This window comes from Anopheles nili, chromosome 2 (assembly GCF_943737925.1).
Source record: "Anopheles nili chromosome 2, idAnoNiliSN_F5_01, whole genome shotgun sequence".
Lineage (NCBI taxonomy): Eukaryota > Metazoa > Arthropoda > Insecta > Diptera > Culicidae > Anopheles > Anopheles nili.
The window spans coordinates 14,707,415-14,729,275 of record NC_071291.1 but is presented as its reverse complement, the minus strand read 5'-3'; the positions used below and the strand labels follow the sequence as shown (position 1 = coordinate 14,729,275).

The 21,861-nt window shown below is 50.1% G+C and overlaps 1 protein-coding gene across 1 annotated transcript in view; it reads right to left on the bottom strand.

The window, feature by feature from the left end:
* LOC128730354 (glypican-6) overlaps positions 1-21,861 on the bottom strand; it is a 50,863-nt gene that overhangs the window by 7,165 nt on the left and 21,837 nt on the right. Inside the window, exon 2 of the mRNA XM_053823402.1 lies at positions 3,090-3,257. Coding sequence (XP_053679377.1) covers positions 3,090-3,257 — 168 coding nt within the window. The remainder of the gene's footprint in view (positions 1-3,089; positions 3,258-21,861) is intronic.

Below are 21,861 nucleotides of genomic sequence, written 5' to 3'. Positions count from 1 at the left end.
TGCATGCGATTTTTTTTGCCCTCCCCACCATAATCTCGTTTACGATGTCCTTGCGACGTGGTTGGTTATCAGCGCCAAGGCTGACCTAACCTCACAATTTCCATCTATCCACTATGCAGCTCTTTATCAATTACGCAAGCCATCGGTTTTTTTTGTGTGTGTTTCGTGTCAAAATGCATTCGATCGCCGGGGGTTCGTTGTCTCACGCTGTAACAATTAAACCTTCCACCGATCAACGATGTCGCGCAGCCAACCGCAAAAGTTCGAAGCCCAACCAACCGCTCCAAACGAGACGAAACCGTCCGGGTGGGTAAATAAAGCGTGTAGCTCTATATAAACCAGAACCGGCTTTCGGACTCAACCGCGGAGGTCCTGCGCCTATCCGACGCATAAAAACACACACACACACACGCACGCACGCACACATGAAGCCATAAAAAATTGAAAATGTAAACTGACCGAGTACGGAACCGAGCTACTGCGCAGCAGCGCTAGGGAGAGTTTTTCTCGATCCCGACCAGCTAAGGAATCTTGGACAGACACCCGAGTGTCGCCAGTCCGTCGGGAGCCCACCACTGGAACTCTCGCACCTTCCCCCCTCCCTTCCGTTAGCCCACCACACCTCAAAAAGGGAAGGAAGTTCGAATCCCGTGCGTTCCGGTCATCCAACGTCGTCGCCCATCAAACCGTCTCGTATGAGGTCCGGGTGGTTTACGGATTTGACTACCGACCTGCTGAAGGGTACCCTCCAGTGTTTGGATATAGGAGTCACAGGGACGGGCCACGTTGCGATTGCCGTAAAGTAAACAATGCCCCCTTGCGCCATTGCTGGTAACCGCGGGGCTACAGCACATCTAACCGAGCGCGTTCTGGCGAGCTACATATGATGTCCTCGATGACTCTCCCGTCATTCCGCGTTCTCGGGGGGGGGGGGGGGGGGGGACGAAAGGGCACGAGACGAGACGGAGGACAGCGCTAATGGAAGACGGAACGGTTTTGTACAAACAGAAAGTCCCGAGCGCGCTCTGGGTTTTGGGGCTGGGCGAAAGTAAATGATAAATCTTTCGTCAGGATCGTGTGCCCCGAGGGTGGTCGGAGAGGGCCTTTTTCCACTGCCAAGGGTGCTGGTGGTGGGGGTGGTGGTTTTGATCCACACCTAAATACAAATAAACGCTCCCGCCTCCGTGGAGGCCCCTCTTCATGCTGCTTTAGCCCACCCTCATCGGACGTTGGAGTCACCGAAATTCCAGAATTCCCGAGTCTCGCTCCTCGATCGATGGTGTCTTCTACACCGTGGAGGAACGTGGAAATTTGTCATAACCGATAAACCCACCGTGACAACGTATTGCAGCTCCCGCACTTTGTGGGGGCTTATCCCTGCTGGGTTTGTTTGAACAATTGTGCCCGGGAAGAGTGGGCCTCCTCAAGACCCTCGTTGGTTGTTGGACACATTTTCATTCAAAGTATACCTCGCGAGACGTCGTCAAAGGCGCGGCATTTTCATTTTCTTTTTGCCACGCATTTCCTCCGTGGGTCTTCCGCATTCCAAGGGCAGAAGAGGTCTGTCACTTTGGACGAGTGGACAACCGACCGGTTGGCCGGTAAACAAAACCACCATCGTGTTCCTGGCCGTTCCGGCGTATTCACACGTGAGATACACTCCTCCTGATGCACTTATGGTCGCTGCTGCTGGTGGTTGGTTGGGATTTTCAATTCCCTCCCGTCGAGAGTGTCGATCACGTCCGATCACCGTGCCCGGGGTTTGTCTCGCGCGACAATGGCGCGATCGAGGCGGAGAATTTACAGCGCACCGTAGAATGCCAAACAACACGGCGAACGGATTCCTGTCGGTGTACAACACTTGGGCAAACAGAGACACGGACAGACAGCCTGAAGCACGTCGAGAATGGAGAAGACGACCACCCTCCTTCGAAGTGCACCCACTTGGGACCGTCGCCGGACTGCCGGAGATAAGCAAATGTAGCTAGCGTTCCGCGGCGATGAGTACCTCCGAGACGTTGTGCAACGGCGAACGGATACGGTGGATTAAGTTGTAGATATCTGAACAACTGGTGCAGGTTTCGATCGCACCACTCCGCGTGTCCCATAGTCTCACGTAACGTGTGTCAGGTAATTGCAGTTGCCATTCTGTAGCCGTACACACGGCCCATTATCTCACAGCCGGGCGAAGCGATCGACGCTTACGTAATTTGACGTTCTGTGCTGATCACGTCGGGATCTTTGCCACCTCTGAGCGTCCGAGCCGCAGATACCGGGGAAGACCTTCAATTCCTGACGCGTCGGGAGGGAAGCTTGTGTCAGAGACTTGACAGGCAAATTTGTGGTCCCATTTTGTGAGGCAAATGTGTCAACACAGATTACCCTTCGAGCGATCTTCGTCACTATCATCGCTCGTTGGGGGAAAAGAGCTACTCGATCCTCGGAACGTCGGAACCAATCCGAATCCGAGACCTCACCAAGGTCCTACCCTGCCTCCATGTGGACAGCGTGTTGCAGCGCGCTGACGGGCTTGTGACGCGGAAATTGTAGATCCTACGGCTAGAGCTGTCAGTGGTCAAAGACGCGACAGAACCAGTCTCCGGTTTTGTTGAAATGGCGTACATGGTGGTGTACAACCGCACCGGACGGACGCATCTAAAGCAGATCACGCGCGTGTCCTGTGAAATCACGAGCCCGCTAATTTAGCCATTAGCCACCCGAAATGGAAGTCAATGGTGGTGTGGAACAGAAAACAAAAAAAGAAGCATAAAAAAAGGGCAACTGAACCGACAGCTCGCGGTTTTAGCTGAAGTTGGCATTTATGGACATCTGCGGACCTCTGGGTGCATGTTTTGGAGTACAAATTTAGCCACCACTAATTGTCGACCAACTTGGGCCCAGTTGCGTGAGCCGATGGATGGCCGGAACACCCCCTTTTGCGCTGGAACGCTCGAGAGCCTTATCTAGAGTGGCACAGAATTGGAGCGAACAGCAGGTGCGCGAAGCTCAGGTGCGATCTAACATGCCGCCGGAATGTGGCCAGTTTCCCGTCGTGGGTGCATTAATTGCGCCCGTAAAGGGGCACTTACCGTTGAACCGCTGGGCTCGAGCTCCAAGCACTGATGAGAGCTTCGAGATGTTGTCTTTGGTGTTGCGCTCGAGCGTCGTCTTCGCGTGAAGGGCCAGCTTGTGTTCGGTCATTTGCGTACAGCAGGTTCCACCACCGGTCGGTACCTCGCAGTGGCGTAGAGCTAGATCTGAAAGAGAGCGAGAGAGAGGTTAGGGAACGCATTTATTTAGCATCATTCTTAAATAATTTACAATCTGCGGCTGTGTGTTTGTTTGTGCAGGTTTCGTTTTGTTTTCTCACTGCTACTTTTCGTTGCACGTTGTGGTTTTTTTTTCTTTCTTTCTTTCTCCACCTTTCCGGCTTCAACAAAAGCTCAAAGGAAAGTCCCGCAATTGACTTTCCACCACCACCGGTTGGGTTGGAAAATCTCAAAACCCAAGCGATAACGCGCGACTGTTGGGTAACTGCGCTTCCGTGGCTCCCCCTGGTGGCGGCATCTACAAATGGGACGCGGTTTCAAATAGGTGAATAAATATTGCGCTCCAACTGGGACGCCCCACGGCGGCATGTTGGCTTTTCTCTATGCGTGTGTTGCGCGTGTGGTGGCGTGCAAACATGCGTCCTTTCCGACCACCGAGCTTTGAACTCCGGGAGGAATGTTCTTGTTCCGTGTGTTACAGATAAAAAGGCTACCGCGTGGGCCACGGGAACACCTCACCTAGATTAGTCACCCGTGTGCCGCTGAGCAAACGCAAAAAGGTGTTTGTTTCGACCTCCTATGAGTGCTCACTCCAAGCGCATTTTCACGCGTGTTCTCGCCGATTAGGCGGCACTTTGCGCTGCATGTATAATGGTTTCGCCCGCTAATGACCGGGGCCAGATGAAGAGCGAATCCGATTCGCATGTCGCGTGCTGCTGTGTGTTTCCTGAAGCCCCTTTGCGTGGTTTGGGTACATTACTTTGCCAAAAAGTGCACCGCTAGACGCTGGTTTTTCGCGTACAACAGCAGAACAGCATGCTTTCCAGCGCTCGAGCGCAGCATCAGGGTGTAATGGGTGTTTATGAGCTTCCCTAATGAAGAGAATTCCCACACACACCGGTGCAGAACACGTCCGCCACCCATTAAAACCCTTCGGCGCTGTATCGTAAAGCTAACGGCCCTTCTGCAGGTCTTGGCGTACCGTACGGCTCAGGAATGGGTGTATCTCGCCATGCGGTTGCGGTTGCCCATTAAGTGGTTATAATTGCCGCAGCGGTTCGAATACGTGCCCGCAGGAATGACAGATTCCTGCGCCAGCGAACAGTACCTAATAAAGTCAAATCTCTATTAACACCTGGACGCTTCTATCGACCGCGAGTCCACGCAATGGGACTGAAAAATCTCTCGCCCGCACGCCGAAACCCAGCGAACCAACGCCACCGGGGAGTCTTTTTTTCCCACAGGCGCGTTGGTTGACGGTCGTTCGGTGGGAACCATCGACGTGTCTTTTACGACCAGAGATCAAGCAGGCCCAGCAGAAGGGAACGAAAGATCGATCGATTAGACGCAAAAGCTGACGGTTGGAATACGTTGGAAAGTTCGCAACGCCACACGAGAAAGCGTGATAGAGTCGTCGGTGGATGACTCCTGTTCTCAGAATCGGTTGACCTCAACAAAGAGAGGCAGATAACATGCTATTTGGGTGTTATCACGGAGCGACACGGTGCGATGATTCATCACCGTAAGCTTATAAAACCGGCCTAATGCTACTTAAAACCCTTGGCCCTCGCTCGGAAGCCAGCTGTATGACGAATTAAAACACCGGTGGGTCGTTACAAATCGTTGCCTAATCTGGAACCGCCCGCCAGCCGGCGGTTCTGCTCGCGTGAGGTGATCTCAAAATGAGCTTTTAATAATTCATACGTGGTCGCGGTTCGGTCGGCGAAAGCTGATCACCAGACGGGCAAACGATGGGGGCAATAAAACACTCCCGGCCGGTTCGAGGTTCGAGCTCACGAGTCACCCTGTGGCAATGCACCTGTCTTATGTTGTTCTCGCTCGATCGCGAGCTGAACCTGGAACGCGAGCGCCCGGAAAACGGGAACATATGTTCCCGATTCTTCCGCCCGTAAAACCGTGGTTGGACGGGACCCTTTCGTTTCATGAGAGCATGATTATCATGATGTGTTTAACTATGCGCGGCTTTGCGGGATGACGTTCAGGGGTGTGGTGGAGGAGGAGAAGGGGGAGGAGGGGGTGAGAAAAAAAAGAGAAAGCACAAGACGATCGGGAGGTGCAAGCGGGACAGGGAGCAGGGGCAGTCTAGGGAGATGAAGGTAATTTCCGGGAATTTAAATTAAACAAGAACGCCGGTGAAATGGCGTTCGGCCCGGAAGGCGCTGAAAACGAGGACTTCTATGAATGTGTTTGCGTGCGTGTGTGTGTGTGTGTGTGTGTGTGTGGAGTTTTTTTTTCTCGCCTCTCCCACTTCCCACCCATCCATCCGCCCGGAGGCGAGAGTTCCACGTGAGTTGATGCGTTTTAAATAAACACTGCCACATTTTCAAACCAACACCCGATTCGAAAGGGGGCTCTGGCTCTGTCTGAGTTTGGGGAAGTTAAGGAAAAAACGGAAAAAAATCCACCGTAAAACTCCACCACTGCCGGTTCGGTAGCTAATGTTATTAATCTTGATCAATCGTTGCACAATGCAGCATTCGTGCATTCGTTGGATGCGTTTATTTATTCGTGTATGCACGAGTCCGCTTAGCATTAGTTAGGCTACGAGAGGGACGAAAAAAAATACCGATCGAACGATCCATTTCCAAACGCCACTTGTGTGCGAGAGATTGGCCCGAAATCTCGCTACTTCACACAGCTGCGCTAGCAGAATAAAGAAGTAAGCGGTCGATAAATCGCAACAGTTCGTTCGCTCCGAAACGGGACTCCGTCCGCGTCCTAGGCGGATGCTGCTTCCAAGATTGAAAACTATTTTCGAACGAGGAAGTGCAGTAATTTTGGGTCAATGAGCCAAAACCAACGGCCGACAACTGCCGGCCGTAGAGCCGCCCAGCTAAAGGCATGTTCTATCGCCGTGTCGTCGATTCTGCAATGGCTATTTTTGGGCCGTGCAATGGCGACCCAAACTGCTGCAGCGAAATGCATAAGACGAGTGCATCCCAAGGACGTCTGGTGCTGGATGAGTGCAGAGAGTTTCGACAACTTGTACATATTTTATCACTGCTCGAGAGATCGTGTGAGTGAGTGTGTGTTCAACGGCATTCCGATCGATTTGTTTGCCGAAACCGTTGGTCGCAGTTGCTTCCACAAAAGCAGCCCTTCGAAGGCGCAAACAACCAAGAGAGAGAGAGAGCAAAAAGGGTCAATCAATTAGTCGGCTGCTGTGAGCCTTCTTCGCTAGTGTACGTCGATGGTGGTCGAGACATCGATTGGGCGGTAAAATCCAGGTGATCCTCCAGCTGCGGTTTCACCATCATCCCCACAAACACAGTTGCATATTTTCCTCGCGCCCAGCAGCGGTGGGAAATTCGATTGCTACGCCTTTGGGGGGCCGATGAACTGGTTCGCGCGCGCACAAGGAATGCGTACGATGATGTGCGCTGGATATTTGGCCATCCATGAGAATCCATGATCAATCGTTTGGCCGGGAAGCGAGTAGAAAAAAAAATAAAAGATGAGGAAAATGGAGAACTCTGATGCTCCCATTTCCTTCCACGGGCCATGGGGCGGTGGTGTTTGCCACCCGAAAAACGGGTTACTTTCGGATTGCTTGCTCCCGTTCACCCGCCGTTCGAAGATGGTACGAAAATTTACATTTGCTTTCCTTTATATCCCCACCCATCCACCTCCATTTCAGGCCGCTTTTGCTCCCCCCCAGGTCGGTGAATGAACAAAATCGAACCAATTGATCGATCGGCGGATGCAGGAAACGATGCTCGCTCTCGGCATGCGTCTGTCGGCATTTGCAAGCGTATAATAAAAGCAAGCAGTAAGAAAAAAAAACACATCATTACATAATTACTCACACGTACGAGGGGCGCTTTTTACCCGTCGGAACAGATGTAATGTAAATGACGTGTGGTGGAAGCAACAGTACAGTTGAACATCATTTCTGAGCCATTTTATGTGATCAGCAATGAAAAAAAAAACCGTTGGCTATTGGTGTCGAAGTTGTTCGAAGATTTTGGAACACAAGACAATGTTTCTACAGAAGTGTTTTACGTGGAAAAACACCCAAGAACTATCGAACCGTTGATGGCGTGATTTTATTTGCCCACTTCCACGCCCGTTGTAACACACATCCATTTTGGCACAGTTTACACCTCGCTTAATGACCGCCCCCGCTGTGGCAGTCGAACAAACCCTCGCGTTCCGGTAGATCAGCTCCAAACGCACCGTTGCTCACCGTCGAACGAAAGCCCGATTTTACGCCCTTAAGCGCACGCAACCGCGAGCGCCGGTGAGCGCAATTAGGCGGGCGTGAAAAACAATTTTTCCAAAATAGATTCGGGGAATAGGAAAAGCCCTCGCACACGCTTGTTCCGGTGTCGTTTCGCTGTACCGTGCAACTCCGTCAAGTGCGCTACGCATCATCGCACGAGTCCGCCTTCGCGCGGGGAAGATTTTTCCACTCTTTTCTCCTTTTTTGTTCCATTCCATTCAACGCCGCACGGCCATCGCCCACACGCTGGGTCCTGCAACCGGGTGTGTCAGGGATGCGAGAAGATGAGTCAATTTCTGAACCGTTTTTGTCAAACAAAAAAAAATATATTAAGAAAGAGGCACTGAAAGATCACCCGAAAAGGGCAACAATGGCACATTTTTCCTTGCCCAATGTAAGAGCTCGGGCGCACCGGGGAGGTCCAGCCGAAGATGATGGATTTCGGATGCACGGTTCGCAGGGAAATCGATGCACGACCCTACCCATTATGACACCCTGATAAGTAATTATGAGTTGCCCTTTCTATCCTTCCCGCTGGAGGTGTGCCGGGAGCACCGACGGGCAGCTGATGTCGCGACACCTACTGCACCCTACGGATCACCTCAGCATACCGACAATTAGCGTGCCACCTACCTTTGGCTTCGCTCGCTTAGTGGTTTGGTTTGGTGGGAATAATTAAGATTTCCGTCGGGGCTGTCGTGGGGCTGTGCATTCCTTCGCACCGGACCGGCACAGGTAAGACCATTTTCCACGCCTGAGGTGTGACGAAGAAGGCATCGGAAGTCATTCTCTGCCCCAGTCGCTGTGCAACGTGCGCGGGTGGTCCCAACGAAGGGCTTTGGGCGACAACATCGAAAGGGAAAACTCCCGCAAAACCCCTGGGGCCAGAGGAGGTGTTGTTGGAATTTTATCTCTCGGAAGAAGAAAAAAAAAAACAGAAACACACACGCACACACACGCCACCCAGCAGCAGGGGAAGAGTCTAATGTCGATTGGAATTTCGAAGGAACTGAACATCGAAAGGTTGGACAATCGATGCGTTACGAAGGTAGGCGGCAAAAGCTGGATATGGTGGAATGGAGGGCTGGGCGACGGTAACGAATCGTACACAATGGGAAATAATAATAAAACCGGGCTACAAATCTTAATTGGACACGCTCGGTGTGCGGTTTCGGCCCCTCACAGCCCACCGGAGCCCTCGGGACACACACACGCATACACGCACACTAGCCCGGGCCGGCCAAATAAAACGTCGTCGTCGTCGTCATCGTCGCAGGCAGAGGCGAGAAAGACGAACGCAAGACCCGCATCGAAAGAGCGTTACTCATTTACAATTGATTGTTAAATGTGGAGGAAAAACGCGCGTTTAGCCTGCAATTATTGCCACCTTTCGGAAGTGGCGCACGCACGCACGCACGCACGGAGACGAACGTACTGGAATGAAAGGACACGCCACGAGTGAGAAGCCAGCGAAGAGAAGCCCAAAATTAAAGACACATTTGGAAGGCTAATATGAAGTCGATTTCATAAATATGTAATAAAAAAAAAAAAACACCCCGTTAAAAAAAGATGTGTCGAATTTTCTTCAATTTCATGATTTCGTGCACGCCTTTCATGATTTGTTGCATGATGATGATGATGATGATGATGATGATGATGACGATTTGTTGCATCACAAATTTGCTCACAAATTCAATCATAAATCAATCCCTGCTGTTTTTGTCAACTTGCCACCCTCTTGCAACCCTTCGGTTTAGCGCGGAAAATAGAAAATGGAAAATTTCCACCCCATCGGGCGCATTTCCCAGCAGCGAGAGCACTTTGCCCGAGGCGGCTCAACAAACACTCCAGCGGCTGAGAACGAGGGACGAAATTGAATTGAGTGCTCTCCGGCAGCAACCCCCGTGGTCCGGAAAAGTGTCCCGCTATCTCGGATATTGACCACTTGAAAGCCAGCTGCCGACGAGCGCGCGGCAAAGGACCTTTTGCTCTCGGGGAAAACCCGGTACGCGCGCGTGTGTGTGTGTGTTTTGCGTTTTCCCTAACGTGCTTGTTTTCCCACGTACGTACGGGCCAAGGCCGGCCAGCGAGAGAAGTTGATGGACTTTTTGATTGGTTTCTCCTTGGAAGCCCGATTTTCCACACCTCGTGGCGCCGCATGACGTCAAACCGGTGCCCTCATCCTGGGGGGTGGCAGCTTTGCCTTTTCCAAAGTGTAATAATTTTCACATTTGCCTCTCTCGCAGCGCGTCTAATGAAGATCTCACGCGCCAGTCGGGTGGAAGCAGCGACTTCTAGAGAAACGATGAGGGAAATAAAATTCCATACGTCCCCATACGGCGGGGCAAGCGTAATTATGAGCGCGTAATAAAGGCACAGACCGTGCGCACCTGAAATCACATCTTGATCGGTTTCTTTCCACCGAAGAAGGTTTTCTCGATTGGTGCTCTTCTTCTTCTTCTTCTTCTCGCGCAACATTCCTCGTGCACGTCTGGCGCAAAGAACTAGAAGCAGCCCCGATTTGTGTACCATCGAGTTTTCCCACCGGACTTTATCTCGTACAAAGCGCGCGCCCGAGAAAGCGACCGATGAGAGCTAGGGAACGAAACGTCGGCGGCGGCGGCGGCTGTCGAAATCATCTTCCGATCGAATTAATGCCAGAAAATATGCAACTCATAACCGAGCGAGACCGTGTGCGCGTGTGTGTATGTTTAAGTGTAGGTTTTAGGGCACACAATCGACCGTAGGAATGGAAAAGATCGACCCATCTCCGAGCTGTGCTCATCATAATAAAGATAACAAAATGCTCGAGTGGCTTTCGCGCTCCCGTGCATTTCCCTCATTCGGGCCGTATTGCTCCATTGGGAAAAAAATGGCGTCGCCGCCGCAACCACAATAAGCTTCCTTCCCACCCACCGACGGACAAGAGAAGTGATCCGACGAAGTTGTTTTATTATGGTAGCCAAGTACCGAAGTACGAGCGGTCCACAACTAATAAAACAATAAAAATGTAAGTACACCGTCGGTAAGTCGGAAAAACGCCAGCACACGGTCCTCCGGTCCTTTCACGGTAGGATGCGCACCACGGACGGCAGTGAGAGACACAATGTTGCATTTTTACGGCACCTTTCGACCCATTTGCGCCTCACTCAACGGCCATTTTAGTCGTGGCCGTCGCCGTTTAGCTTACGCGCCTGCTTTGAACGAATAAACCCATTCACCAGCTGGAACGGGTCGTTCTTTCGCTGCTTTAGATCGCGCTAGATCTCACTCGTCCTTTCAAGACGCCAGCGTTTCAATTCAAGGGCAGGATGCGCCCAATGATCGCGCGTTTGACCCCTTAATGCAGCTGTTATTCGCTCAATTTACTGCCGAACTGTGCTAGTGGTCGTGTGACCGCACGGTTGGTGGTTTTTCCTCGTGCTTCACGTCGATTGAGAGGGTTGAGGGTTCATAAATTCCTTCCATCGTGTATTATCTTACACCTCTCGTTCTCTCCTGCTGCAGAACATCGTGCTCTCTCTCTTTCTGCTTCACGCTGATCGCTTTCACCGTGGCCGCGATCGAGCCAACCGACCGTTCTTCCAGCGTCTGCGCGATCGCGCCTCGGAGCTTACCAGAAAGCTTAATATGCTCTTCTTAACGATTTTTCATCCCCGCCGTTCGTGTGTAGGTTTTTCTGCCCCTCACCACCCAGCCTGGCCGGGTGAGCGATCCCGTTGTTCGGTGCGATCGTTCGCACAAGCGAACGGCCATAAAAAAAAAACGCCCAATTCATTTTGACCCTTCCGCGGCGGCGACGCGGTACGCCATTCTTCTTCGGTGCGTTTGAAACGCGGTGGTGCCCGATTCGGCTCAATCCAAAGTGCCTAATAATGCGTTGATTATTATAACCTCCGACTTATAGCCGCACACTCGCGGCGGGTTCGGTACCGTGAGCCGGAAAATGAAGACGAACGAATGCTGCATCTGGTGGCCAACGTTGCGTACGAAAAACCAACCTGGGAGGGAGTTAACAACAAAAAAAAAGCACGCCAGAGACAGGTCTTGGAGCCAGTGTTCGAAGTATTGGAATTGCTTGAACCAAAGAGATACCCTTCCAGTTCGATACACCACCGGGAGGTGATGTCGTTTTGGACGCAAATGATATGCAAGCTGCGATAGGAGACCAAAAAAGTGCAAAACAAAAAAGCAGAAAGCAAAACTTTTGACAAAATGGCAAACAGATACGGTTCGTGGTTAAAATGCACGCTATCTATCGCCATTTATCAGCCTTGCAAAACTACTTTCCTAGCCACGAAGCGTGCACCAAGAAGACCTGCCGGATGGTTTCCGCGAGTTGGCAAGGCATCCGTGGGCGACGAGGAAACCGCTGGCGCAAGAGGGCGGAACAGGATGATGGCGCAAATGAAGCCTAAAAGATCGCAGGAACAGGTTCGATCGCGATGGAGGCTGGAAACAAACGCGTCGAAATTGATCGTGTCCGAAACCTTTCCGCTAATCGCTCGTGGCTCGATCTTCTGGTGCGTTCTTTGCTGTTCCTTCTATCTCTCACTCTCTCTCTCTCTCTCGCTCTGTGGATTCAAAATCGCGGACAAACGGAATCAAGTCGAAACACGAACGCCACAAGAATGCAGGGATATGAATCGCTCGATCGGGCTGCGAACGTGAAGATCGCGGTGACGAAGCGAAGCAGCAACCATGGGAAATAAAAATTCTTTCATCATCCTTCTGGAACCGGGACGAGCGAGCTTGACCCACCCCGACCACAAAGAAGGTACGCCCGCGTGTGTGTGTGTGTGTGTGTGTGGTGTTCGCCCTCGGATAAACGATTCGAAATATTCAGCGGACGAGCGATCGCGTGTTGGAGTGGGACGGCGCATAAGCGAGGCTCGAGAGCCCGCGAGAAATCGGGTGGAATTTTAGGGGTTGGTTGCAGCATCAACCCCTTCACGTGGAGCTGCTGCAGGGCTAGATTTGAGTTTTCTCTCTGCAAACTCTCATCTCGGTCCAACGCGATGGTTTAATGCTCGTTTTTTGTTTCCATTCGATGATGTTTTTTTTATTGTTCATGATCATGTAAGCACCCAAAACTCGCAAACCGTCTTCATTTCATCTGCCGCATTGTTCGCCCCCTTTTTGCTGGTTGGTTCGTTTCCTTTGGGATTCATTCATTACTTTCTTGGCCAGGAAAAAAAAAACGAACTCCGGTTCCCCGAGGTGCGGCATGAATCATCGCGCTTGTTCTTGTCAGTGGGCTCTCGGGCGGAAGTGCAACTGAAATGGCACGATCTGAATATAAAAGACCCAACCCTGCTCGGTCGGAAACCATAATGAGCGCTGATGGGAAGGAAAAATGCACACTACACATAAAAACGGGCACATAAAATGGGTGAATAACCTAACGCGATCGCGATCGGTACCGATAGCACCGGAACAGGTCGATTCTTCTCCCAAGCTCCTAAGAAAGCTTGGTAGAAACGTCTCACCTTGGCTGAGGAGCAAAATGGCTCACTTTGGGTTTGTTGTCGAAATGTCGAAAGAAATATGGAAAAACGACCAAGCGCGATGGAAAGAGCGAAAGCAAGGAAGGAAATAAAAGGAAAGAGCAATCGAGGGGTATTTTTTGGGCCGATCGTGAGAGCATCAACATAATGTTGCCCCCCCCCCCTCTGATAGACCTCCCGCTCGACCGCCCCATCGGTCTCGAACACGCATATCAAATGAGCATCCCCATTTGAATAAAGCGACCGCAGACATAATTGCACCACTTAATACGGGAGGCCATCACTCAATCAGTGTGCAAATATTTGTGGATTCCTTGCGGAATCCCAAATTTAATTTGCCATCTTCGCCCAACATCGCCGTGGTGGCGAAAAAAGGGTGACGCCCGGTGAGGGGGTTCGTTTCCGTCTCACGAATCTGCGTATGTGTGCGGCAGGAAGAATTTATGGTACCACCAGCCTGGCGAGTTCAAGCAAAGCGAAAGAGGCATACTGGAAAGGGAGAGAAAATCACGAGAAAACGATCGAAGGAAAAACCAAGTGTTGCTGCCAAAAAGGTTGTTGCCGTCGAACGCTTGGGTGTTTTCTTTTTCCCCCCGGTATTTGTACTGCGAATTGATCCTTTCGCCGCTGGGATGTATCAGCTGGTTTGGAATTTGCATTTCGTTTGATCAGCGTGGGGAGGAATTTTGAAGCCGGCACGATCCTCGCTCATTACGATCACGTTCGTTGGGATAATGTTGAAATCGTCACCGGAAGTGGATGATCGTCATCGGGGGGGATGAAAGATGTGAAAATATGCGCAGTTTAGCCAAACAGAATATTTCTGCTGATGGAGCAGAGTTGGTGCAGAATTGCTGATCCAAAGACTACCGTTGACGATCACTCGAAGTCGATCGTTTGCTAAATTTACGCACACGAAGCACTTCATTGCATCACGCCACGATCTATGCTACACATGCAATTCTTATCACACCCTGAGGCACTCGTTCGTTTCGAGAATCGTACTGCACATCATCGAGTACTGCTTTGGGTCACTGCGCAGCTACGGAAGACGTTCGAATCCCCAACAAGGCTTGACTCTGGTTCGCACAGTCATCGTATTCGTTTACCGCACCCAGTATTGCCATCATGCCGTAAGTAATTTCGCTTTCGCAAGCAGGAAAAAAGAAAGGAAAACATCACATCGAGCTGCCCCACACTCGGACGCTTGCGACGGGTCGAAAGATAAATCATTCCTGCTCATGTTGGGCGGCGACAGTCAAAGCCGTTCTCTGCCCGACAGCTTCGAGAGCAAGCAGTCGAAGATCGCGCACGTTTGTTAACCCCCAGCATACCCAGCAACCCCATCAGGTGGCCCAGCATGCTGCTGTTACAGTGCGCGTTGGAAATGGAATGGCCTGCGATTGAACGGCCAGGTTCCGTAATACCGCGACGCCAAAGCCAATCCTTCAGCGAGCAAACCGAATTATGTCTAATTATGTCGAAGAAATGGAATCTATGAGGCTTCAGTTTAATTGGATATTGCATAAATGCCGGTGCACCTACACACAGTGTTTTACGTGCCACTGTTGCTTCAACGGCTTGGTGTTTTCGGTGAGCCGCACGAAAGAAAGGTGAAAATTCCAAACGAAACAGAAGAGAAATATAATAAAAAACCCGTTTACCAACCGTGGCCCGGTTATCGCGACTTCATGATAGATTTTTCGGTGGTTCCTTCATTGTCCGATCCGTGTTTCTTTTTTTGAGGGGATTTTGGAGAAAAAAAAGAAGACTCGCTCACTCGTTCTTCCTTTGTGCTGGTGGCCACCAAAGAGGCACACACAATGAAATTGCTTCGTGAATGCGTTTTGGAGTCTCTTCTCCGAGTGGGATCGGACGCAACCGGCATCTAAGGAGTTTCATCCCAGGGAGACCATTGGGACAGCTGCTGAGGCACGATTGGAACACCATCAGAAGTAGTTCCCTGCTAGTGGACATTTACCAGCATCCTCTCAACCTGCCTGCCTGATACCTTCAGGTTTATTCATTGCCTTCTTGATGTGTTTAAGATTAAATATTACCCACCGGAATATCATGCGCACATTTCCCACTACCTGGCGCCTGTACAAAAGAAGCGATTGTACTACGCGATTAGTGAACCTATAAGATGAGCAGACGTAATGGAATGCGCCCGTGGTGGTGGTTTGGAGCGAAGAAACCAAAACTAAGCCATATTTCCTCGGGGAGTGCTCCACATTTTCACACCATCCAAATTGATGGCCATCTTCTCGTTCATCGTCCTCCGTTGTTCGTTAAGATAAGAACGATCGCTTTCGAGAGCCGTAGTAAAAGCGCCGGTCTCGAACGAACATAGCCGGTATCTGGCCGGTGGGAAGTAAAATATGTCACGAAACGGAACCGGACGATAATTTCATTTGGCGCCAGCTGCACCTCCTTTAAGGTGTTGCCGTATACTTCACGATCAACTCGGCACCTCTCTCGCGCGCGCTATCTTGCTCATCGTTTTGCCGGGTCTCTTTTGTGACCTTCATTCAACGTCCACATCCAGCGGGTCTCCCCTGAGGGCTTGGATGAAGTGTAAAGAAGCTGTTGTTGGTGTACATCGTACACCTGCTCCATCTGGGTCGAATTGCTTCGGGGGGTTTCACTCCCAAAGCGTCAACCCCCACCAGAGCTTGCAGATGTTGTATTGTGAGATAGAGGGAAAATTGTGCCCATTCGCTTTTCCTCGGAAAATTGCCATTAACCCTCCCACGCGACATCCTTGCGGGGTGTCAGTGGTTTAATCAGCTCAGATCTGATCCCAAGGACCGGTGCAACACCGAAGAACGGCCGAAAATCGAGCCCCATTGGGATGTTTTTCGTGTTTTCCTGCTCTAATCTCTAAATAATGAGCCTGTTCGAAGTGATTTAGGTGCGAGCGGGCGCCTTCCCGCGCTCTTTCCACCATTAACCGCAGCCTTACCGCAGGAGGAGTCTTTCGCTTGATCTTCGGTCAAATAAATCATGCCTCTCTGGCTACTCCTGCTGCGATCTCGTCCCTCGGGACCGCCCGATCTCGCCGGTTGCCTTCTCGGTCGCTCGGACGATTCATCGATCCGCTTGCAAGGTATGCACCAAAACCGGGCACTTCCATTTTCCTCGCCTTTTCATCCGTTTTTTCCCTCACTTTTCTTTCTCTGTCTCACGCGGGGAGGCGGTTCGGAATTTTTAATCCACCAAAGCAGAGATCTGGGTCCGTAAAGCACTCGTTTAGCCGCGAAGTTCACTCACTCACGCAAAGGGCACCACCGCACACACGGACAGAAGGGGTGGCTTTCCGTGTGTGTGGTCACGGAATTCCGTTTTTCCTTGCTTCGAAACTCCCTAGCACGATCGCTTCGACTTGGGGGCACCTTAAAAGAATGTTAAAACCATACCTTCTAGTCCACCAGCGAACGAAACAGGACGGTTTGTGTCGAGTGGAATCGCCGGCCGTCGAAAACGACAGTGATTAATATTCATCGAGATATACGCAGGAGTCTCACCCGGAGACGGTGGTGAGTGTGGCGTTGGCGGCGTGTTAATCTAGATTAGGGTTTGATAGAAATGAAGCCTTCAAAGCGTAAGCATCCCCAAGATCGCCGGGAAACTAATGCGCTCTCCTCGGCGGGCGGGCCCCCGGTGAAGGAGGGCTTTAATGATTTCATCTCGAGAGCATCTCGGTTGCAGATTTACAATGATTTTGTCTCATTAACGGGCGGACCCTGCGTGGGCACCGGGCCGGCATCGGGTCAGACGCGAGATGTGGGTGAGATATCTGCGGAGATTAACGGAGGATAACATAGCTCGTGGATTTCGTCACCCACACGCACTGGACCCAGTAGGGGGTCTCCTAATCGCACGATCGGTTGACGCTGAAGTGGAGCAGCAACCGATCAATCAACCAGCCACAGTGTGTCTGGTGTTGATACGATCTTACTTATCTTACGAGCTGAGCTGGATAGTTTATTGGTCGTTTGATAATCCGCTGGCGTTCGCGAATTATGGTGTGGTAGTCAATTTATTCGTTCGATTTCAATATGCCCGTGTACAGTGAAGCATATTTCGGCTCGAGCAACAAAGCCTTTCCCGCTCAAACACAGAAGGCAAGCTTGAACAGCTGTTCCTCGAGCTTAGCAAACGACCGAAAACATAATCTCCAACAAGAATCCCCTGTGATCGAATCGATTCGGTCCGTTTCACGTCACTTTTCATCAGCAACCTTGGCACGGGAATGAGGAAAATCTGCCAACGGCTTTCGGTGACAATTTGTGCCATTTCCTGTTTCCTTCCGCGTGACGCGTCCGGGTGGAAGTGCATGTTCCTGTGCAAGGCGTCCTATTTTCACTCATATCGACCCATCGTGGGCTGATATTGGGTTCGTATAACATCCATACCGGGGGCTCGGCCTGCACATCCTCGGTGGCACTTTTTTTCTGTTTCTTCCTTTTTTTCCCACTCCATGCAGTGCCGTTCTTGTTTGCTGTAATGCGGAATTGACGAAAATACATTTCACCAAAGCATGAAAAGCGGGCGACCGGGCGGGAGGAACTAAAAAAAAAAAAAACACTCTCACAGCAAACGGTGCGCGCCCATGGAAGCTACTGGCACCGACGTTTTTGAAGTGTTCGTGCCGTTCGAGCCCTTGACGGGGTCTTGCAGGGGTGCAAACCGGGCGAACATGCCGGCTTTCGACACATTTGACACTTACTTCCGCTGCTGCCATCGTCATTGCAGGGTACCGAGATCCGGCGGCGGGTTGCACCCGGGAGTTTGGGTGTATTTATTTGATTTTGTTTCTCGGGGACATAAACAACCGGGTGAGAGTGCGCTGCTATCGCTTCCTGCAGCATGCACCACCACCGCTACATGGCAGCTTCTCTCCGCAACCTGCAGTAGAGCCTGATCCTGTTCAGCATGTTTCATGACGCCGCATGTTGATGTGGCCATGTGACAGGAAGAACCCCGTGGCCGGATGTCGGCGTGGAAGTTCGTATGTAGTTGGCCTTTTTCCTTCCACGGCGCGTGGTCGCGTTTCATGATGCGGAAGTGTCTGTTTGAACCGATCGATCGAACATCGCGCAGTCGCGCCCGGCACTCTATCAATGCGAGCCTTTGAAGGGAGAAAGGCTCTGTGTCTCTGGTTAATAGCATTCCGGCACATGCCTATCACTTGTTACACGCCACTAAATCGATCGCACATGGAAACCATCAGTGTGGAGTACTTTATGCATCCTGCATTGGTGTACAAAAAACACACATTTTCTCTTTGTGTAGATTGCAGTTTTTTACGAGCGAAAAATAATTTTATCACCAGAGTGGACAATGCAATTAAACGACCAGTTGCAATTGTGAAAACAGCACGTTATTGGCCATATAATTTATTCAACCACAAGGGCTTTTGATGGAATCTTTTGGCTTTTGGCTTTTGATGGGCTTTTGATGGAATAAAAATAAAAAGCTTTTATACTGATATGAGCTTCTAAATCGGGAATCAATTTCAAGCCGATTAGCAGAATAAGATGTCAAATCATCAACCCGACTCAGCACGCTGGTTAGGGTGTAATCCCGTTAAAGGTTTTTTACATGACAAAGCAGTGGGGTTTGTTTTAATTCGTTCTCAGTTTCGTTGCCTTTTTCGGGGCTTACTGTCGAGCTTTATTTATTTTCGCGACTCGGTAACTTCGGGTCTCATGGTAGCGTAAGATTAAAACATATCTCGAACCGTTTCTCGGTTGGAAATAAATCTTTTTTCGAAAACGTCATATCGTTATAAGTCGACTTAACCATGCCTTTTGGCAAATAGTGGCGAGAGTTGAAAAATAATCGAAGAACAAGATCGCAGTCGTGGGGTCGTATTATGGGAGTTCGATGACATAATTGCTTTCGAGAGCCTCTCGTGTTATGAATTCTGCCCACGGCAAGTCGCGCCCGGTTCTGTCCAGTACGATGGCCTTCCGTCGCCCCAAGGGAACCGGTAAAATTAAAATATAGAATTTTAATCTCACTCCCGATTAAAAAATCTTTTGTCGCGCTGAAAGGGGTCTCCGATCACGCCAACATCAACAGGTCCCGCTCAGGTGGAAAGGCGAATGAAAAACGAAGGAAGAAAAAATAAATGTCCCCGCGGTTTCGCATAGGATTTTTTTTCCTCGTCGAGTCCACTTTATCTGCAGGTATATTTCTGCTTTTACCTTACATCACCATTTTGCATTCCGCTGCGCCGTACCCCCGTTTTGCATAATTTTATAATTTAATAAACTTAGCGAAACATCAAACGAAATACGAACCAGGCAGGCGCTTCGTGGGGAGCAGCCAACGGCGAGAAAGCGTTGAACTGGGACCCTTACAAGAATGTGGCAAAAATCAGCAACCATCCGGTTCGAGCGCAGCCAAAATCCCTCCCAACGAGTGGTTCTTCTTCGGGCATAGCGGCGTATTTAGATTTTTGGCATTTTATCTCCCTTACGCCATCAGTTGCTATCTTAATTAGGATAGATTTCTCCGGTTTCCTACGCTGTTTCTTTGCCGTTGTCACTGGACGCCGATTTAAAACACCGATTAGCTAACGGAACGGCCTACGTGATCGCCGATGTGTGACAGAAGTAGTCCTAGCGATCTTTTTTCGTGCTGGTGTACATCAGTTAAACACCTTACATGAAGGAGAATAAGTTAGATGTGCCATCTTGCATCCTAGATCAAATGCAATTTTCATCAGCTAACATTTAATTTTAATGCTACGCGCAAAACCTTAAACAAATAATCACCACAAGCAGCATTTCCAGCGACACAGCAGCGACATAGCAAGAGCTGAGTGGAAATATATTTGATAATTGGACAAATTGAACCGACCGATTCCACCGAAAAAGGTGCTCATCAACAGGCTGCTCATTTGCATAGGCTTTTGCGCTTTTGGTCATCCTCTTCGCGGTCCAAACGACGGCCGTGTGATGTCTAATCTTAGCTTCCTTCTCTACACTGCTTTCTAGCTGACGCTGGGGTACTGTGCCATCTTGGCGACCATGAGATCTTGGGTGATTTTCACATATATTCATCGAATCGGTATGCCAGAGAATGGCTCTGCTGTCGTCTTGCGCCGTGGCGCAGCGAGGGAGCAAAACGAATAGAAGGAAATAATTTAGTCGATGAGATCATATCAATTTTGATACATCTTTTTAATTGTTCCGATCTGTCCCGTAAATTGATCGTTCCGGGTTAATTATTATAATTTTTCGCCTATCTCGCGCCGTGCACGAACGAAATAAAATCGGTTAGCAATTTTTCTCCGATTATCTAACGACCAGCTACATCGGCTAGCCTGCCGGCTGGGAATGGATTGGCGAAAACATACCTTAAATTCACCTGCTCTTGCTGAATTCCACCGGTGTTATCAATCGAGATCAATCTTTGCTGTATTATAATAGTTTGCAATACGGTTTTGGGCGTTCTATATGGCGAAGGTTGACAATAAAGACCCGCCAGAAACAGCAACGATGTACATCGTTTGGCTTTTACAGCATGCCCCAATTGGGTGTTCCAATCAAGATTAAAAACAAGCCATTTCGCACCGATCAAAGGCCAAATGAAGTCGTAGAAATACCGTCAACAGGTTCTTACCGGTCGTGCTTCATTCATTTCCAAGGGGCAGCATCAATCGGTTGGTGTCGGCGCACAAATGCAACCCCCGCCAGGTGAATCGATAAAGTATTATTGCTATCGTAAAATGTTATCACTCTCCTTCGTTATAGCTGACCCAAGGAGCCTTTTGTGCTCTTTCGCACGATCCCACCCGACATTCCAACCACAGCGCTGCTAAAATGTTTCAAGCTGCGGCGACTTCCAGCAATCCTTTTGCGAACTTTTGCATTTAATTGCAACTCGGTAACGCGCTTTAAGGACAAGACTTCGAGAATGTAAGAGAGAGAAAGAGAGAGAGAGAACGAAAAGAAAGGCAATGGTGTGCATTTACAGTGCAACAGAGTACGTTGACCCCTGGTGCCCCTGGTAGCATAATTAAAATCGAAGCGTTGATTTCCGAAACCCGACGCGAGGGTCGCACTGAAATACTTTCAGAAATCCTTCCATTCCCTTATCGTTTGCATTATGGGGCGCGTTTATCAAGATCTCGCCGCCGCAGCCACCGGCCACGGTTGGGACAAGTTTCTCGAAATATGTACATATTTTGCGTTGGGGGTTTCTCCTCCTCCACTTCTTCTTCTTGTTCTTCTCTCACACCGACCCGGCCGCAAAAGGAAATATGCCCCATAATAAGAATACCAGCAGCAATACGAACACAAACGGTTCGGAAAATGACAATAATAAAATCACGATAAAACGAAGCGAAACTTAACCGACTGCATCATTTTTCCGTCCCGCGTCCCATACCAGCTTAATTGAGTGACCCAATAATAATGCTACGCAAACCTTTTGCAGCGACCGTCGGCGCGCTTTCCACTGCCCTACCCCCTTTTTTCACTGGCCATTTCCCACCCCGCTGGCCTTCACTCAAGTTCACGCACACCAGCCCGTCTGTGCAGGCATGGGAACCGGGCATGAAATACTGCGGGGTTTACAATTTAAACACTTCCATTCTTCAATTGAATTTCTCGATCGCAAACAGGATCTGGGCAGGAAGATGGTGGCGCAGCAGCGGGAGCTTCACCACAAGGTTCGAGCCGGTGTGGATTTTTGTTGAACCAGTGGAACCGGTTACGGTGCAGCTTTAAGTTGTCTTTGATTTTTTGGGATATTTCGCGGTATGAAACCATCCATTTCGTTTGAAAAATACGCATAATTTCTCGCAAATCTAGCAAACATCTTA